The 21,299-nt window shown below is 36.5% G+C and overlaps 1 protein-coding gene and 1 long non-coding RNA gene across 2 annotated transcripts; both read right to left on the bottom strand.

Annotated features, from left to right (window-relative positions):
• Positions 1-1,522: 1,522 nt before the first annotated feature.
• LOC124162413 lies at positions 1,523-20,999 on the bottom strand. The gene is made up of 3 exons (XM_046538942.1): positions 20,890-20,999; positions 6,130-6,391; positions 1,523-2,357 (listed from the first exon to the last, which is right to left on the bottom strand). Exons 1-3 carry the CDS (start codon positions 20,980-20,982, stop codon positions 2,209-2,211), a joined length of 504 nt encoding a protein of 167 aa, XP_046394898.1. The 5' UTR covers positions 20,983-20,999; the 3' UTR covers positions 1,523-2,208.
• On the bottom strand, positions 16,493-20,857 carry LOC124162414. The gene is made up of 2 exons (XR_006865554.1): positions 20,636-20,857; positions 16,493-17,520 (listed from the first exon to the last, which is right to left on the bottom strand). It is a non-coding gene; the product is annotated as an uncharacterized LOC124162414 (long non-coding RNA).
• Positions 21,000-21,299: the final 300 nt, after the last annotated feature.

Consider the following 21,299-nt stretch of genomic DNA (forward strand, 5'->3'; position numbering starts at 1 on the left):
TCTTAAACAACACTTATGAAATCTTTACTGCATTATATTTTTGGTAAAGGGGAATGAGGGGCATAAGTACGCAGCTAACAAACGATTATAAAAATCATGCATTCAGGTTCAAGTAATAATTTTCATTTTTATACAATTTGTTCGCAATTAAATGTACTACAATACCGTTCCTCCATTGTTGCAGAAAAATGAATAAAAGCCGTTATGAAGAAAAAAATAGGAATCTTGCCTCTAATGTGGGGCAAGTGTCCTCCCCAAATAGGGCAAGAGTCCTAATCACAGTTTTCGCAATTGAACTTTTAGGTAATTTTAAAACAGAAAGCAATGACAGAAAATAATAAGTAACAATAATAAAATCATGAGGTTTAGAGTGTCATTGTAATAAATTTGATAAAATTTGCATCAAAATCAAGCAATATTGATGTATTTCCCCAATTTATTCAAAAATTATTACCGATTTCAGCTGTTACTCCATTATCAAGTACAGTTTATGCTAACTTGCGTTACAACCAAAACCGGTTGTAATTTTGAAATAAATTTTGAAAGTAACAAAGTATCTTTTATTCATAATATGGAGCAATAATAAAATAACAAAGTATTACCTTATACCATCCATCACGATATATGATTTCCTTTCCAGAATATGTGGTTCAAGGTTCTTCCTCCATGTGTTACATTCATGAAACACTATCCAGTCAACAACAACTTCTTAACCCATGATAACCCAGAAATTCTTAAGGGTGAAATCAAATTTCAAGATATTTCATTCGATCTCAATCACAATTATCGAGCCGGTAAATATTTCGTCATAAGATTTACACCACGAAATAGTACGTATTTTAGATATTTTCTAAATAGAGCTGAGAATTTATACATTTTTGATGATGCTTTGAAGCAACATCGGGTTATAATGGGTTAATCGAGGTCGATAAAGCAACTTTATAGTGTCACCGTTCTCCTTTAGGCAGCCTTTTTATTCGTTTGATATGAATTAAAATACTAACATTTGATGGAAAAGGGGGATGAAAGTTTCCTGCGCGGAATTTTATAACTACGCAGCTACGTAAAATGCTGAAAGATTCAACGATTTCCAAAAAAATAACTTAAATATTTATCGCAAACTTATTTTAACTTTTATGGGAGGGTAGTTTTAAAATAATAAACATGGTTTAAAAATTTTTATTTAAATTTCAGTTGAAACGATATGTTAATCAATGTTATGTGAAACGATCAATTTTCACTTACAATAAATGAGAATAAATGAGATACTTATCGAAGCAAGCTAAGAATAGGCAGTACATATTATATGCACAATATGGATTAATAAAACTTTTTTCACTATCTTTAACTCAAATATGTATTAATTTTCTTCATTAACATTGCTTTAAATCAGACCAAATCCAAAATGATCCATTTAATTACATTATGAATCTTAAGTGTATGTTGAGTAAAATGTAAGTACAGGTTATTTGTGATATTTCCACAGATGCAAGTATGCAGCAGATATTTTTTTCGTTGCCCGCTGGTTATATCACTCTAAGCCCACATACTTTTCCCTTATCATGAATTTTGTTGAAACTTATATTAACTTATAAAAATATTTAGATTTAAATTTTTTTAACCCATAATCACCTGTGCTCCTAGTATTCGGATGCTAGAAATTTTTGGATTCGTCCGACCTATAAATTAAACCGATAATATTCTAAAAGGAGGCATATCTATGGAGGGGGAATAAGGGGCCCCATTGGGTTGAAACACTTGCTAGATAAAATCGGCATTTTTGGAGGTTGCCACTTTGTACAAAAGTATTTATTTATATTTACAAACTTTAGCGATTTGAAATACTAATTACCTCTAAACTTATGGCCTAATTTAAACGTTTTTGGTATATTATAATCCAGTGGCATATCCATTGAGGGGATAGGGGGAGGGCTTTTCCAATTTATACTATATAGAATGGTATTTTGTTCGTTTGTTTTGCACTACTTCTGGGGCATACCTTGAACTTTATTCAAGGGTAAGAAGATGTATGAGGGAAAAGTACGTAGACTTAAACTGATACATCAAGTGGACAACGAAATATATATCTACTGCATACTTTCATGTATGGAAACACCCCCCTTTGCCCTTATCCTGGAGCCGCCACTGATCCCAAATATGTTCAACCCGCTTCACGTTGATATACGTATTATTTCCTCCTGCTCTCGTTCAACCTGTCCGGCCATCTATGAAGAACCCACTTTGGACCGTAGGCCCTTGTCCACCATGGACTCCGCCCACGCCTGGTGGCCCAGGGATGATTCCTGGTTGGGTGACTTGCGGAGGGCGGCCCACGGGATATTGTCCTTGCGTTAGACCTGTCGATGAAAAGGAACTGACAGTGAGAATCATTGAGTAGTAATCTAAATCTACATAATAACCTGCGACCAGTAGCCGAATAATAACCACCTCTAGCGTACTTGGCAGGGAGTGACCAATAACCAACATGAATCTAGCAAAAGGACCGCCACATACGCACCGCACGTTCATTGAATTATGAAGCATGTTAACAAAATATGCGTGCATAATCATGCAAAAACAAATATTTCCAACGGTTAGTAATTCCTATTGGTATAAATCCAGGGAACGAGGGAGGGAATTAAACAGCCTCGCAAAAGACACTATGAAAGACCCGGACATTCGAGACGTTCAATGATAAGGTCTACTCAACATAGTGTTAGGATTACGTGTACCCACGTCGTGCGTCTGCCCTAGAAGGGCAAAGTTTATGTATATGAACCGTGGAACCTTATGTACGCAAATTTTTTGACCAGCCATGAGAGATAAGAGCGTATTTCTTTCTCTAATTTTGAGCAGCGAATGTGTTCTGTAATATGGTGTCAGATGCTCCATTCTGTCTGGCCGCACGGCATCACGTCGACATGCGTTCTGCGCAACCTGGAGTCTGTCCATGTCCCGTACGCAAAGGTTTCTACATGGATCAAGGCAGTAATCGAGAATTGGCTGCAGTAACGCTTTAACTAGTTTTATTTGCGTCTTTCCCCCGGGATTAAAATGCATGCCTTTGAGCCTGCGAAAACCCCAGTTTGCCTTGCTATTTGATCCGGACACCAACTACGATGACAGAATGTCATTTTAAATCCTCTGTTTTGCATGTCCATTCATTTTATTTCCTTCTCGTGATCAAGTCTACCATAGTACTATGGTAAAAGAAGTATTGCTTCACATCGTCTTAGAAATTATCTTCCCCGAATATACTAAGTAAATATAGCCTATACTTCGATCTACGCTTCTGTAAAGACTCCCATCCTAACTTGCGTAACATTGTAAACGCAGCACTTTTATCGCAACAAACTCAGCACAATTCTGGCCGCCCTGCGCTGTACTCCATAGATTTCAGCTATCAATCCTACTTAATAAGGGTCCCACAAAGGCAAGCAGCATATTCTAAGTGAGGTCTCACAGGAGTCAGGTTGGTTATCTCATTCGACTTTCCAGGGCATTTACCGAGAATTATTTTTACAAATCCCAGTTTAAATTTACTTATCCCGCATACATCGCATATATTTTTACCCCACGAAAGATTCAGAGTAATGGTGACCCCTAAGTATTTTACGAACTCGGCATTTGATAGTTGAATCCCGTTAGCGGTGTAGCTCTCTGTTGAAGATATATCGTTTTCCCAAAAATTCATAACCATACACTTTTCAAGATTTAATCTTAACTCCCAAGTACTGCACCATTCATTTATGACAGCGATGTCAATTACTTATGCCAATTTATCGCAATGGCACTAAATATCTATGTATACAACTACATCATATGCGAAAAGGAGTAAATAGAAAGCGTCCTCGCCAAAATGGTTGCTCCGAATCATGCGTTCGTTGAACATCATTATTTTCTACTTCGTTTAATAATTATGTACGAACAATACAGGTATTTACATGGATTTTGGGTTTAATGCATTAATTAGACGCTTAAAGAAGTAAAATATAAAGTTTTTTGAAGCAATTGTCGTAAAATTCCATAGTGAAACAAACATTAAATATTTTCTCAGGCTGTGTCAAAAGGACAGAATCAAGTGGAAAACTGAGGTACAAGGATGCCATACACTCGAGAAAAGAATTTTCTTTTCGGTCCAACGTGCTCATAGGAGCCTAGATAGGAGATTTTCAGAGTGTTTTTTATGTATCCCCCAAAATATTTTTCGGGGCGTTGGATCCCAACACGAGATTGGTGAACGAGTTTTTAACAAGAAAATACTCGGGTAGGTTAATGACGAAAAACTGCGAAAAAAGTTATTAAAATCTTATATTTTGCAATTCTTTTATAACACAGAAACTATCTTCTTCCTGCAAATGGTTTTCAATTAAAAAATTTGGTACAAATAATTTCGTATAATTTTCATCAATTAAGTTTTCTACTTGGGTAGGTTAGAGTCTCTGAGAGTACTTCAAAATAGTTTTATTCAACGCAACGGTAAAAATTTTTATTAATGCATGTTAACAAACAATTAGAAAAACTGAGAAATTAATCTCTCAGGAAAAGTTTAATTAATTCAACGTGATCTATGAGAATATACCTTCAAGATATAATTTTAAAACTTTTGTTAGCTTTATTTTAATTATGTGATCCATTTTTCATCAACGATATTAGAATTTTTCTAATATTTCTTAGTTTAAATGTTTGTTCCACCTCAAAATTTTTCTACAGATATTTCTACATATCTCAAATCCCTGAACACCTTTGAGATACGAATGAGTCTTTGCGGAATTTTTTATCTTTCTCGTCTCTTAAATCCAAAAATATAAATAAACCACGAGATCTTTGAATCGTAACCTAGAAAATATTAGTTTCGACCGGTTTAGAACGTTTTATGAACTCTAGCATTATATAAATATGTATTCCGTTATTCTGAATATATTGTATTACAAAATTGGTTTATCATGCTTTTTGCTTATCCATGTCAACTTTTGAGATAGTGTTAGTATGATATTAATAAGGATATTAGTATTATGGCATTTTTATTTTATTATTCAATGAATGCAGCAAAGGACACTTTTTTCTATTGTTATGAACTTTATGTACAGGTCGCGAGAGATTCGAGAACCTCAGTATTTGGATTAGGGTTCATCAGTATCTCAAGAAAATGCAGGCATCAGTGACGGCGCGGCACCTGCCAAACAAGAGATCGCGGGTTCCAGTCCCGCCAAGGTATTTTTCCAATATCTAGGGTGTTGTTGCTCATGTATATTTCACAGTTAAATGTGTTGAATGCCCCGACGTAAAATGCCCACTGTGAGCTGCATCCAGTGGTTTGGTAATAAAATTAAAAAAATTGATTCTAGTTGACATCGGATATATGTGGGAATATATTGAGAAAATCTATTTGAATTTGGGCAAAGGCTGTTTTATACGATTGAACATCACTCGCAACATCATTTGAATTGTCATTCGATTTACCATTCTAATTAAATTCATTCGCGTAATCGCTTGAAACGCCTGCTCAGATAGTTCATATCGATTCTAACGATATTTCCGACCAAATACGCAGTCACAACAAAGTACGTTTTTTAATTCGTAGACGACGGAATGATTCGTTTCTTGGTAGTTTAGATACATTTTTTCATTTCTTTGACCAATTTGGTGGGTATGACGTACATGCTAAGTTCATGTAAAGAGAGGTATTGAAAGTGATGGGTAGTAGAAAATCACTTTAAGAAATTGCTGCTGTCGTGCTCCTTATGACCCCATAGCGAAGTAAGAAAATCTTTTCGCTCAATGCCACCATGACTATGTATTCAAGATAGTAATAACGGTAATAAGGGTGAGGGAAGAGGTAAGAACACCATCCAAATGAAACCCACTCCTAAACGGTTATTCGAAGTCTTTTCCGCCAACAACATACACGGTTGGAAACTACAGAGGCATTCTGCTACCATTCAAATTAGAACATGCTCTGAATTCATTCTAATGACGGGAAATTTCCGTTTTACACGGTGAATGATAGTCATTCGCAAGATCAATCGAATGATCATTCATCGTGAAAAACGGCCTCAAGAGAAAATATATAATTCGTAACACTTCTAGTAACTCAATAGCAAAGATGAGTGATCTAGTTACACTTACCTTGAGGATTGGAAAAGATACCGTTTCCCGGGTTCGAAAAACCGTTTCCGTTGGGGAATGGTGAGTTGTCCGATCCTAGAGGATTTATCTGCGGATTGAGTTCAGGAAATTGAAGGCTTTGGAAATCTGGAGAGAATTTGTCCCCATTAAATATTGACGAAGTTCCTGAAATGCCAGATCTGTTTTCAGTCGCTTTCGTGGCGTTCTCTTTGTAGAAATGAAGGTGTATATTTTCCTGGCCGCGTTCGCCCGAGATGTACAGATGGAAGTCCAGGGGAGCCGCAGAAATCGCTTCTGCCGCCAGCAATATCAACACCAAGGTTGACTTGGCCCTCTTGAACGACGGTCCAGCCATGTTGTCCCGTCTCTTGCCTCTCGATGAATGATCAACCGAAGTACTCGGCGCGTGAAGGTAGGGATAAAATCCATCTCCTTCATTGTCCACGAAAAATTTCCCTTTTTTCTTTCACGCCGCCCCCCCGCCTTATTTTTTCCATTTTCCTACTTCTCCTCGCTTGGTACCGGCATCTTCTTTCCCCCAGACTTCCCATTTTCAGTTATGCTTACAAGATATGTGACCTTACCTTAACCTCCTACGCGTGGATCCATAGCAATCCGAGGTAAGTATTGGATGTGACTTCACCCCTTCTCATGAAGCTCGTGAGCCACCTTAAAATCGTAAGATATTTCACCTTCTATATCTACAACCACCTTAGCTGACCATTTATTTACTCAATTAAATTTTTGTAGTTCTGTAATGTAATACGTATCTGTAATTATTTAATGAAACATACTGAAGGTTTTTTTCCACTGGAGTGTCATGATAAGATCCGCTCATAGCTCAAATCCCAGCATATAATTAATAGCAATAAGAATTCTAAATTGTAAAAAATACTATTTTACCCAATCTCTTATGCCATGATAGAACAATTTTTTTACGTAACTTTTACGTGCTGACTTTTTTTTTTCTTATTCAAATTACTATTGAATTTGATCTTTTCAAATATAACGTGGATTTTTTTAACGTGGCCCATCACTCTAAATTCTTTTTTGTAAAAGACTTTTGTGCTACATCCTATGACCTGCAACTTGCAGAGGAATGTTAATCGTCAATTTTACTTCACATTCTTTCAAATGGCTCCATCTATTGTCCCGTTATTATTCTTCAATCGGCCTTCGAATAATAGCTGTGCATCGTTCAACAGACGTCGCCGCGGTTATTACAATTAATTGGCTCGTCTTCCCCACGTTAGAGTACGGACAACTTAGTCTGCTGAAGGAGGATATCCTGTTAAGCGAAATAAATGTTATTTCTTAAAAATTACAAATCCTGCTCTTTTCAACTGTCACCACTTCTTACACTATTGGTTAATAAAATGGGCTTTCAATGCTAATTTTTTTAGAAAATCAAAATTTTTGCATATTGCGCCGATTCTGTTATTGCTAAAATTTGATTGAAATTAGAAAAAATAATCTGTTGTGACTTGAAGATCATTAAAATAGAATACTGTTTAAACACACAGAAAATGCTTGGAGAAAGTAGATACCACCTCTCTCGTGGTGAAACATCTCCTTGAAGAAAATCATTCTTATGTCTTAGATCCGGAAATCGTCCACGTGGACAGGATAGGCCAATGACTGGACACTCTGAAAAATTGGAAATTGTGCAAGAAGGAGCCATTTCTCTAATGAACGATCAAATATTTTTTGGGCATTCCCCACTCTTTACCATACCTTTCCCACAACGCACCACCCAATGACGCATACCCTTCCTAAACTTCCCCTTCCAACTTCCACCGCCAACATGTAATAGATGCGAACACTTTTTAATCGGTGTGAATTTCCTGATCAAATCCAACAGTTTTTTCAATGACAATAATCAATTTCTTGACTTACGTAGGTGACCGTATTATAGAGGATCGTTACTTCGATTTTTTCCTCTATGCAAATTATTATGCCCGGCAACTTTCCAGCCAATTAGTGAAATTACATGTGATATTATTCAATGCTAAAATCACCCAGGGCGACGCTGAAGGCATTTAAGTAATTTGCCAATATGGCCGACAAATAGTGGATAGTGTTGTGGTGATAACATTGGTGCATTGGGATGAATCGTCGAGCCACACCGAAAAATGAAATAGAAAATTTCAAATTACACTGACTCTGTATACCACACCATTTTCTTCTATAAAAGACAGACACAAGGATTAGCGAAACTCAAGGCTTCAGAGTGAGTGTTTTGCCTTCATGAATTAGATCCCTGAGATCTTCGGCTGCGAGGCCGCGAAAATAATGTACAATTTTTTAGATTATGCAATCATGACTCGGGCAAATCAACGGAGAGAGATAATGTAAAAAAATTGATTGTTAATATTTAAAAAAAAAATTTCGCATCTTTGCCTGAGTATAGGGCAAATACCACCGATGCTTGACCCCTTTCAATGTATTTTTGTAGAAATTTATCAGAAAACTTTAAGGTTATTCCTAAATGGCTTCTTTCCTTTAACATGTGTCTCAAGTAAGAGGGCTCCCTTAATATCCGGTGGAAAAATAACATAAATCTATTGCAACATTATGGTTTGCTCCTTTTGTGATACAGGGCCAGTAGGAGCTTGTATTAAAGAATTATACTAATAAAAGAAGTAGATAATTGAGAGGAATTGGTATTTAACATGAGGCTATTGGAAAAAATCTATTACTTGTAATGGCATTGGCATTAATTTCATCTCGTATTATGTTTCGAAAAACTTTTGAACTTTTGAACGTTCGTCACGATCATAAAGTCAGCCCTCTAAATGTGCTGTGATCCACTGCGGTTAAAAAAGTCGCCATTCGCGTCGCTGACGAACGAAGTGCTCCCAGATTCACGTGGAAATAAGGTAATAATAGAGGTGTTAACCGAAATATATGTACGCTATGACGTCATCGATCAAATCCATACATGCTCAATGCTATTCCTCACGATTGCAAACATAGTACCGCGAAATGTAGGGGAAAAAAGTGGATTGTATTGCACTCATTACCGTGCCGCGGACACTTATGAAAACCGATTAAAATGCGACCAAAGTGGCAACAGAAATCAGCCTTCTATGAGGTGGAATTGGGCCTCCTCTATATGGTCCCACCAAGGAAGAAGTTCGCCATGAAAAAATATTTGACTTATTATCATTCGGGAGTTTGCTATGAGAAATTGGCTTAGTGTTGTAATTGTCCTCGCCCACCCAACGATTGCGATATCCGGGTTCAAATTCCTCCTAAGGCAAATATTTTTTCAATGGCGAACTTCGTCCTTACTATATTTATAATGCAGCATATGTCCGCGGTACTTAGTTGGAATGCTTAGACAAGTGACAAGTGATCGAAAACCTGCGGTCCTTCTGTCAATAGCACAACGATCTTTGCCACAACACTTCCTAATGTCATTATATAGTTATGTATTCATTTTTTGGATGTACCTCTCGTTATTATGTAGGCCTCTCACCCGATTTCATTTTGTTGTTGCTGGTAAACATTCCTAAAACTGCCCGGAAAGACGTCCAACCACAGAAGTTGTATGGCGTGACATAGCAAACGACAGTGAGATAACAACACAAATGACGCGTCGGTCGCAAACGAAAGAAGCTCTATGGGGTTTGGTAGCACGAGATGCACCTATGTACTAACTTTATTTGCAATGTGTGCAGCCGTACGGCAACGAAGCGCATAGTCGACAGGCAAACCCAGATAGATTTCTTTCATTCAATTACATTTGAGATGAAATAGGCATTCTGTTGGGGAAAGGTGACGAGAAGCTGTCAAAAAATGACGAGTACTCTCCTTAAGTAACGCGAGGTACAGCCATTCAACATAAAAATAATCCTATTTGCCTTGATATAAATTATAGGCGTAATTAAGTTTACGATCAACCGCTGGCCACTAATTCAAATTCATCCTTCTAAAATGTTACAATTTTTTTATTTAATTAAAAAAACATGGGATTGCATGATAAGACCGAATATATATTTTTTTGTTTAAGGAGCCAGGGCATTGGTTCTTGTATCGATCGTACGTATTTGTCATATTTTTATTTTTTATTCAACTTATGGGGGTAAAAGTGACAAGATAAATATAATGAGGTCATTAATACGAATGCCTCTTGCGGCGGGAACAACCTGGATTTCTCATATCCAGCCAGCGAACTGCCTGTTCCAATCCAAATGGTGCTCACATTTCCACGCCAAAAAACTGAATTACGTAAATGTTTGAACGCAATAAGTACGTACGATGCGTTCATAAAATTTTAATAACATAAACTACTAAATAGAAGAAAAATATTGCGCAATAAATATCGTAAAGAATAGAATAGAATCATAGAATGTTACATTGATGATAATTACGGGGTGCAGCATGTATTGTAAACGAACACGAACAATAATGGAGAAAGGAAATGATTTTGGAGATTTTTAAGTATATCTTACATCTGAGAACTAGAAAATAAATTAAGTCTCCCTACAACATTTACGCCTCTTTGTGCTTTCAAAATATGGAACAAACTCTTGACAACTCTTTATAATAATATACCATGCATAAAATTAATTTTCAGTATAGGGAATAAAAATAACATATTGCAACTTCAAAGTAATAATTTTATTTCAAAAAGGTAATGCACAGACAGTTTATTAATTTCATACTTATATTTTTACTTTATATCGATATGAAGTGAATTTCATTTACACCTTATTAAGAAGAACATTAGTTAGTTGATTGTTACAAAAGCGAAATTATGAAATATATCCTTGGATGAAAGGGTTTCAGCTGGTTGTTGCCACGTCGGTAAGTGGAAAACTTTGTCAATCGTGTCGTCATGCGCACCTTTATTTTGATATCTAGGAAATTAAAAGTATCCCATTTCCTTATAAATTAGGTTGGCACAAATTTCCCGTCTTTTTTATTGTAAAATTCCACATTTCATGAATCGGTTTCAGATCATTGTATTTATTAATTCAAATGAGAACATTTTGTTCTACCGTAATCTGTGTTTTGTTTTTTAAAACATAAATTTCTCATACATTTCAGATCTTTTAAATGGAATGCTAAGTTTAGAGAAATGAGCATTTTCGACAACTCTTTCTATTTGCTTTTAATCAAGATTCTAAGACAGCAGAATCTTCTCTAACATTGTGCTGAGTAAGGAGTAGGTGCAATAGGTGAAAGAACCACTCGTGATTGATACCTACTCAAAGTTCAAAAAAAAAGAAATTTTGACCCCAAACACACCTCGTTCTGGCTGTCCAGCTGAGTTCTATGAAGATGATGTAAGAAAAACGGTGGAATTATACGTGTCAATCTAATTCATGTCAAAAGGGCCACTATATCACCAAAATCACAAACTACTTTTCCACATCATCACTCCTTTCTTGCGGAGACTCGGGCGAGGTGCAAAACATTTCGTCAACACGGAAAGCCACCAGGCTGGGATCAACGGAGTCTTCAGGCTCCTCCACCCTCTTGAATCTCCTGCTGCACTTGAACGACAAATTCTCGGTACTGTGGTCGTGCAGTTCCAGCGCAACCGCATCCCTCCGTGGCAGACTATTTGGTATCGTGTCGTGCCGCATCTCTGGCACCTGATACTGCCTCAGGCGCATCTCTATAGTCCGGACCCAGTCGTTGACGGTCGTGTTAGGCAAGGCGTACACTGAAAAGAACTTGAAGAACAGCCTGGAGTTGGTGTTTTGGTCCTCGTTCTTAAACTTGGCGTAGCCCACAGCCTGGGTAAAGTCGGGATGAGTGTATATCAGAGAGGCTTCGGTGGTGACTGGCCGCAGCTTAAAGAACTTCTTCCTTTCCAACGGCGTCAAGTCACAAAACACATCTCCGGGGAAGGCACAGTATATTTTCGTGTCGTTCCCTGTAGAGAGTACAGAGGAATGTGGCGGCCAGTTGATGTGTACGCTGTCCGAAGTTGCCCTGTGAGCAGAGAGGTCCAAATACAGCAAATCATCGACTCGTGTGGGGGAGGTCGAAACAGTGGTCACCATCAAAAGTACCCCGCAGAGAAGCGTCAATTTCTCCCTCATGTTGCCGTCAGTTCTCGTCGTAGAATACTTCCAAATTCACTCTAGCCGAAGCGTCGATTGCTTAAATGCCCGACCACAGTCCTCCCACTTCGTTAGCGCTTGCATATTTATAGCTTAAATTTGATCCCCTTTATCTACGGTCGCCCAGCAGTGAGGTTGACCTCGCGACCGACGAATTTGTATATAGACACATTTTCTTATGAGCGAGCTTCACTATCTTATCTTCTACAAATAGCTACCAAACCAAACTGTACGGCCATGAAATACGGTACATTGTGGATGGTTGCGACGCACGAGGAACCCAAACTGGGGCGGGAAAGGAGGGCACGTTTCCCGACAGGCATATTTCAGGGAGCTTTAAATTATGAAAAGTTTTATTTAATCATTATATATCATAGTTTAATTATTATAAGTATTATTTAATTTTTTTAAATTATAATCCCACAATATTAAAGCGAAACTTGAATCTTGTTCGAGGTGGAAGGGCTCCATATTAGGTGTGAAATACACTTCGTTTTTTCCACAACTTATTTAAAAATTAATACCGGAATCGGCTGTTACGCAAGTTAACTGTACTTGATGGCGGAGTAATAGCCGAAACCGGTGGTTTTTTTTAATTGTGGAAGAACCACAATATTGTTCGATTTTATTTGATATACCTGTAGTTGTACATTTTACCAATATTATTACACCTACTCTATATACCACACGCTTTACTTCTTTAAAAGACAGACACAAGGATTAACAAAACTCAAGGCTTTGGAGTGAGTCTTTTCTTGTCATGTTTTACTGTTATGAATTAGATCCCTGAGTCCTTCGGCTGCGAGGGCGCGAAAATAATGTATAATACTGTTTAGTATGCAATCATGACTGGCTCAACGGAGAGAGGTATTGTTAAAAATTGATTGCTAATTTTTAAAAAAAACTTTCGCATCTTTGCCCAAGTATAGGGCAAATACCACCGATACTTGACCCTTTTCAATGTCTTTTTGTAGCAATTTATCAGAAAACTGCAAGGTTATTCCTCAAATGTTTTTATGCTAGGAGTGGTAACTCTAAAATATTTCAGTCCCTGCATTCTCCATTTACCCTGCGTAAAATAAGAGTGCCCTTACCACAGCCAAATTTGACTTTGTTTAAAAGATATTTTTTGTGCGTAGGACCAAAGGTTTTTAATTTGTTACCCCAGTCATGCTGTATTTCAAAGTCTTTGAAAAAGTTTTTGCAAAATGCATATTCTTGGCTTCTCACTAAAGAAAGTGTAGACCAAATATTATTATAAGGTATTGATGTAAATGAATTATCAATACTACTTTAGTTGTTTTTTCATGTACGCACTTAAGCTTTGTTAGTAAAGATTATCAAGGTAACACAAAATGAGCTACACTTTATGTAAAGCATAATGTATTATTATTTTGGATTGTAGCCTCAAACAGGTTATCCTTCGCGGCTACCTAAAATTACTCAATTTTACTATTGTCATGTAATTTGTGTGTGGAGTAATACAATTATTTATTATTATTATAAAAATGGGTTCTTTTCTTTAAGATTTGTCTCAAGTAAGCGGCTTTCCATAGTACCGGTGGCAAAATTACCTGAATCTATTGCAACATTATGGTTTCTAACTTTTGGGACGCAGGACCAGTAGGGATTTGTATTAAATAATAATACTGATAAAATAAGAAGAAAATCAAGAAGAATTAGTACGTGCTTTAACTTGAGGATATTAGAAAGAATCTATTAGTTTTTTATGATATTGGCATTAATTTCATCTCGTAGTATATTTCGAAAAACTTTTGAACTATTTTTGATTGAAAAGGAATATTGATAAAAAAGATAATAGAGAAGAATTAGATCAATACGTAAATCGAGTATTTGATAAAACAGCCTCAAAAGTTTTAAGGTCTTAACATTAATTTCATATGGAACATACATTTAAAAAAGTTTGAACAAATTTTAGTTCCTTCTAGAGGAGACCACTGTTGTCCGACGTTTTGAAACGGCATTGAAATAACGTACTTGCATCCATTCCTTCGAGTTAATTCTTTATTCTCATGGCTTTTCTCTCTCAATAAATAGTTGGACATTAATTTTGATGACATTTCTTCAACAACACTCATGAAATATTTACTGCATTATATTTTTGGCATAGGGGAATGAGGGGCAAGAGTACGAATATAACAAACAATTAAAATAATTATGCATTCAGGTTCAAACAATAATTTTTATTTTTTCACAATTTGTTCTTAATTAGATGTACTACAATACTTATCTTCCATTGCTGCAGAAAAAAATAAAGAAAAGCCGTTATTCATCAAAATCTAAGAGAAAAAAATAGGAATCTTACCCCTCATGTGGAGCAAGTGTCCATCCCTTATAGGACAAGTGTGCTAATCGCAGTTTTCGCAATTGAACTTTTAGGTAATTTTATAACATAAACCAATAACAGAAAATAATAAGTATCAATAATAAAATCATGAGTTATACAGTGCCATTGCAATAAATTTGATAAAATTTGCAACAAAATAAAATAAAATCAAACAATATTGAGGTATTTCCACAATTTATTTAATAATTATTACCGATATCGTCTGTCACTCCATTACCAAATACAGTTTATGCTAACTTGCGAAACAGCCGAAACCAGTTGTAATTTTAAATAAATTCTGGAAGGTACGAAGTATCTTTTATTGATAATATGGAGCAGTAATAAAATAACAAAAAATTACCTTAAACCATCTATCATGACATATTATATATTAATCAGCCATTATAAGGAATTAATATTTCCTTTCCAGAATATATGGTGCAAGTTTCTGAAATATTCATGAAACACTTTCCAATCAACAACTTCTTAATCGAGGTCGGTAAAGCAACTTTATAGTGCCACCATTGCAGCCTTTTTATGCGTTTAATACGAATTTAAATAATAAGTTTTAATGGGAAACGGGGATGAAAATTTTTTGCGTGGAATATTTCTTTAACTACGCAGCTACATAAAATGCTGTAAAATTCAATGATTTCCAAAAAAAAACTTAAATATCTATCGCAAACTTACCTTAAGTTTTAGGCGAGGGTTGTTTTAAAATAAAAACCATGTTTTAAATCATTTTTATTTTAGCTGAAACAATATGATAGGCAATCATACAATCAATTTTCACTTACAATGAATGAGACACTCATCTAAGCAAGCTAAGATTAGGCTGTGTAGTACATGTGCTCCATATGAATGAATTAAACTTTTTTACTATCTAAAAAATAAATCTGTATTAATTTTCTTTATTAACATTGCTTTAAATCAGCCCAAAGCCATAATCACCCATTCAATTACATTTGAAATCTTAAATGTATGTTGAATAAAATGCAATTACAGGTGGATTTTGTTATTTCCACACAAGCAAGTATGCAGTAGATATGTATTTCGCTGTCCACTGGTTGTATCACCAATAGTCTACATACTTTTATATATACAATAGGCGTTTTCCCTTATCATGCTTCTTACCCTTAAATATAGTTCAAGGTACACATTCCAGCGTCAGCATGCTGTTCCGACAATAGCAGTGCTTTGGAGATATCGATACCTACGCATAAACGCTCAATAATCGCCCACCGATTCAAATTCGCTCATCTAGAAAGCTCTTATAATACTAGAGGAGCGGATTTGATAGAGCAAGCGATTTTTGAGCGTTGATGCAGTTGAGGTATCGATATGTAAAAGAGAGTAAATCATAATTCATAATACTTATTTTTTTTAATCCGAAAATTCAATGCGGGCCCCCAAAACCATAAAATTTTCAAATTGATCCTCTAAATTTTACGTTTTGGAGCTTTACAAAAACTATCCTCACGATCAATTTCAACGAGTCGATTGGTAAATAGGTAGCTCATGAATCGGCAGCAGCTATAACACAGTACAAATTCAATCAGAAAATACCATTTTGCCCCTTTCTCTCTCCTCCTTATCATGATGACAATTTGTCCAATTTTGTTCTAAAATATACAATTAACTCACACCAATTTTTGGAAGTGGTGAAAAATATTAATTGCTCACTGACATTAACTCTTGAAAATCTCATACTTGAGTCACCTCATTAACTCATATTTGAGTCACCTAGACAAAGAGTTTTAGTTTTTTAAGTAATGTTAAATTCAATTGTGAATTCAATGTCAAATTCTAAGTGTAAGTAGCAGTTAAGAGTCTTTTCTTTCTAATTTTTATTAAATTCATATGCATGTATCAAGATATTCGATAATTTTAAGGCCTCGAGAACCTCTAGGTTTAAGGAGGGAGAGATACCTTTCCCCTCACCGAAATTATGAAAGCCTTAACTGTCGACGACCCACTTCTTACAGGTATCACATTTCCTTAATGTTTTAATTTGTTATTCAATATATAAAATACCATGGCACGCATATATGAAATAACTCTATTTAACCTCACTCTATACTCGCCCCCACTCCCGATTTAAAATACATAATCACCAGTGCTCCTAGTATTCGGATTCAAGAAATATTTGGATTCACACCACCTGTAAATTACACCGATAATATCCTGAGAAGTGGCGGATCTCTGGAGGGGGGGTATACCGGCCCATTTAGTTGAAACACTCACCATATTAAATCGAAATATTTGGAGGTTACCACTTTTTACAAAAGTATTTAGTTATATTTACCGATTTTTATCATTTGAAATACAAATTAGCTCTAAACTTAAGAGTCTGTTTTAAACGCTTTGGGTATGTAACAATCCAGTGGCAAATACAAATAAGGGATAGGGGGTTCTAGTCCCCCCTATGGGTATACAATTTATACAGCATAGAATGGTAATTTTGTTCGGACCCCCATTACTGCTGGGGTGTATCTTGAACTTTATTCAAGGGCAAGAAGCTATATGAGGGAAGCTATATGAGGAAAAAGTGTGTGGACTCAAAGTGATGCAACGAAAGTGATAGACAACGAAACACATACCTACTGCATACATGTATGCATGGAAGTATTCACCACTAGGCCCCCTCTGGCCCCTATCCTGGATCCACCACTGATCCCGAGTTTTTTCAACCCACTTTATGCTGATACCAAAATGGCCCATACAAGTAGGAACGCTATACCTCCGCGACATGCGTATGAGATTATTTCCCCTGGCGCTGATTCAACTTTGCCCGGCCATCTACGATGAACCCCTTTCGAGCCTCATTCCTTCCTACAATGCCCTGTTCTCTGTATCCACCGAATCCACCTTTTGCACCGCCCGCGCCTCCTGCACTGATTCCACCGGCTCCCGGTCGGGTGACTTGCGGAGGGGCGCCCACGGGATACTGTCCTTGCGCTGGCCCTGACGATAAAAAGGAACTAACAGTGGGAATCATTGAGTAGTAATCTACGTCTACATAATACCCTGCGAGCCACCTTTGGGATGTTTGACAGGGAGTGAGCAATGGCCAACTTGCAGCATGCAAGAGGACTGCCAGATGCACACCGCACGGTCATTGAAATACTAACCAAATTAAAAAATATTTGTGCATATTCATGCAAAGATAAAACCTGCCAATGGTGATTAATTCCTACAGTTATACATTCATGCAAGTTTAGAGCTATGGAAAAAAATAACATGCGAAGAGCCGTCCTTGCGAGTGATGCCTTTAATTCTATTAATTGAGACACCGTTACGAGGGAAGAATATTACTTTAATATCTCCGTTTTGCAGTCTCTTCTTTTTATTTCCTGATAGGACTGATAGCTGTACTCTATTGAGTTCAGCCATAGAGGAGTAGCTCGGTTCACCTATCAGGCTACTTAATAAGGGTTCCACACGCTAGCAGCATTTTCTAAGAGAGGTCTCACCAGAGTCAGGTTGCTTATCTCATTCGCCTTTCTAGGGAATTTACCCAGAATTCTTTTTTCAAAATCCCAGTTTACAGTTAACTTTCCCGCATACTTCGCGTATGCTTTTACCCGACGAAATATCCCGAGTAGTAAACCCCAAGTATTTTACGAACTCGACATTTGACATTTGAATCCCTATAGCGATGTAACTCCTAGAACATATCTTTTCCCAAAAATTCATCACCATACACTTCACAAGATTTAATTCTAACTCACAGGTACTGCACCATTCATTTATGGCATCGAGGTCCGTTTCTTATGCCAATTTATCGCAATGACCTTAAATTGCGCTGTATACAACTACATCATCTGCGAAGAAGAGTATATTGGTTGTGTCCTCGTCAAAATGGGTGCTCCATATCATATACGTTCCACTTCGTTTATTGATTTGGAATATATGGGTTTTTTGGAAAAATGGATTTTGCGATTAATTTTTTGATAGATGTTTAATAAATATTTTCTCAAGCTGTGTTTATAGCCTTTCAGTGAAAAGGAACTAGAGTGAGGATCATTGAGTAATTTTATTGGTAGCGGTCTCGTCAAAATGGGTGCTTCAAATCATGCGTTCTTTGAAAATCACAACTTTCCACTTCGTTTAAGGATTGAATTGTGAACTATGTTGTTTTGTACATGGATTTTGCGTTTAATTTTAGTGATAGATGTTTTTAAAATTAAAATATAAAACTATTCGATCCAATAGTTGGAAAATTCCACATAGAAATAATCATTTGGCTTGACTGGAAATCGAGCCTGGATATTCTTTTTCTCTATAGAATTTTCGCACAATTTGTGCATTTCGGGTAACTCGGTCAAGTTTTCACAGCGGCTAGCCCCGGTATACTTAAATTTTTGAACAAAATTCATCCAATATTATCATGTTGTATGATCGTAGTATACATCATGTTGAAAGATAAATATTTACTCAAGCTGTGTTTACAGAACAGTAGCAATGGAAAATTGCGATGAAAGGAAGCCATGCACTCTAGATAAGAATTTTATTTTAGGTCCAACGTGCTCGGAAGGGCCTAGTTATGAAATTTTTTCGGGTACCTTTCATTTCTCCCCTGCAATAATTATTCGGTCATTGAATCCCAACACGAGATTGTTGAACGAGTTGTGAACAAGATAAGACTCGGGTAGGTAAATGACGCAAAACTGAAAAAAAAGATAGATAAAAATCCTATGTTTTGCTATTTTTTTATAACACAGAAACTATCTATTTCCTACCAACGTTTCTAAATTAAAAATTAAAGGGCATATAGTTTCGTTTAATTTTCATCAATTAAATTTTTGACCCGAGTAGGTTAGAATCTCTTAGAGAACTTCAAAAGAGTTTTACTTAACACGATGATAAAAATGTTGATAAATACATATTATAAAACAATTTGAAAAACTAAAATTAATCTGTCGAGTCAGGAAAATTCAAATATTTTCATCGTGATGTATGCGTGGATACCCTTACGATATAATTTTAAAACTTTTGTAAGCTTTATTTTAATTATTTTTTCCATTTTTCATTAACAATATTAGCACATTCCTGATATTACCTAGTTTCAATAATTATTCCACCTTAAGATTACTACTACAGATGGGGCATTTTATTTAAGTCTCTCAAATCCTTGAACACATTCAGAATACGAATGGAATTTTTTCTATCTCATCTCTCTATTCCAAAAATATAAATAATTACCAACATCTTTGAATCTAACCGATAAAATATTAGTTTCGACCGATAATGAAACTCTTAAAATATACAAATATACCGTTATTCTGAATATTGTTTTTTTTAATTGGTTTGTCTTGTTTATTGCTTAACCATGTCAACTTTTGAAATCGTATTAGTCTGTTATTAAGAATGATATTGGTTTCTATGGCATTATTAATTTATTATTTATTGAATGCAGCAGTTGATACCCTTTTATTCTTATGAACTTCATATACAGTTTGCGATAGATTAGAGAACCTCAGGATTCGGATTAGGATATCCGAGAAGCATCAGTATCTTTGGGAAATGCCAGCCAATGCCGGAAAATGCCATGTTCGGTGGCGGGGGTAAAGTCCTCGGATGACAAACAAGAGGTAAAGGGTTCGAGTCCCGCCTGGGTAGGTTCCCCAAATCAATAGTTATGTTCTAAGTAATGAGAGGTATTCAAAGTATTGGATGGCAGGAAATCACTTTAAGAAATCGCTGCTGTCGTACGTTTTGTGATCCCATAACGAAGCTTTAAATTGTTTTCGCTACAGAGCAACCATGATTATGCCTTCAAGATAGTACGGTGTGGAACGTGATGTGAAGGAAACCCACTCCAAAATAGATATTCAAAGCCTTTTCCTATTATCCGAGGTCTTTTCCACCAACAAAACATACGCGGTTGGAAACCCCCAGAGGATGCTGCCTTTGAAATTAGAGCAGGCTCTGAATTCATTCGAATGACTGGAAATTTCTGTTTTACACGGTAAATAATGGTCATGATGGTCACGGCAAATGATCATTAATCGCATAAAACGGCCTTAGGAGAAAATGTAGATCTAACAGCAGAGATGAGTGATCTAATTACACTTACCTTGAGGATTGGAAAAGACACTGTTTCCCGGGGTTGGAAAACCGTCTCCGTTGGGGAATGGTGAGTTGAATGATCCTAGAGGATTTATCTGCGGATTTTGTTGAGGAAATTGAGGGCTTTGGAAATCTGGAGAGAATTCGTCCCCATTAAATATTGACGAAGTTTCTGAAATCCCAGATGTATTTTCAGTCGCCTTCGTGGCGTTCTCTTTGTATAAATGAAGTTGTATATTCTCCCGGCCTTGTACGCCCGAGATGGAACTCCAGGGGAGCCGCAGAAATCGCTTCTGCCGCCAGCAATATCAACACCAAGGTTGACTTGGCCCTCTTGAACGACGTTCCAGCCATGTTGTCCCGTCTCCTGCCTCTCGATGGATGATCAAACAGAGTCCTCGGCACGTGAAGGTAGGGATAAAATCCATCTCCTTGATTTTTCACGAAAAATTTCCCTTTTTTCTTTCACGCCGCATCCTTGCATTATTTTTTCCATTTTCCTACTTGGCCTCGCTTGGTACCGGCATCTTCTTTCCCCCAGACTTCCCGTTTTCAGTTATGCTTACAAGATATGTGACCTTTTCTTTTACCTCCTACGCGTGGATCCGTAGCCATCCGAGGAAATTGTTAGATGTAACTTTAACCCTTCTTTTACATAAACTCCGAAAATA

The sequence above is a fragment of the Ischnura elegans genome, chromosome 7, assembly GCF_921293095.1.
Source record: "Ischnura elegans chromosome 7, ioIscEleg1.1, whole genome shotgun sequence".
Lineage (NCBI taxonomy): Eukaryota > Metazoa > Arthropoda > Insecta > Odonata > Coenagrionidae > Ischnura > Ischnura elegans.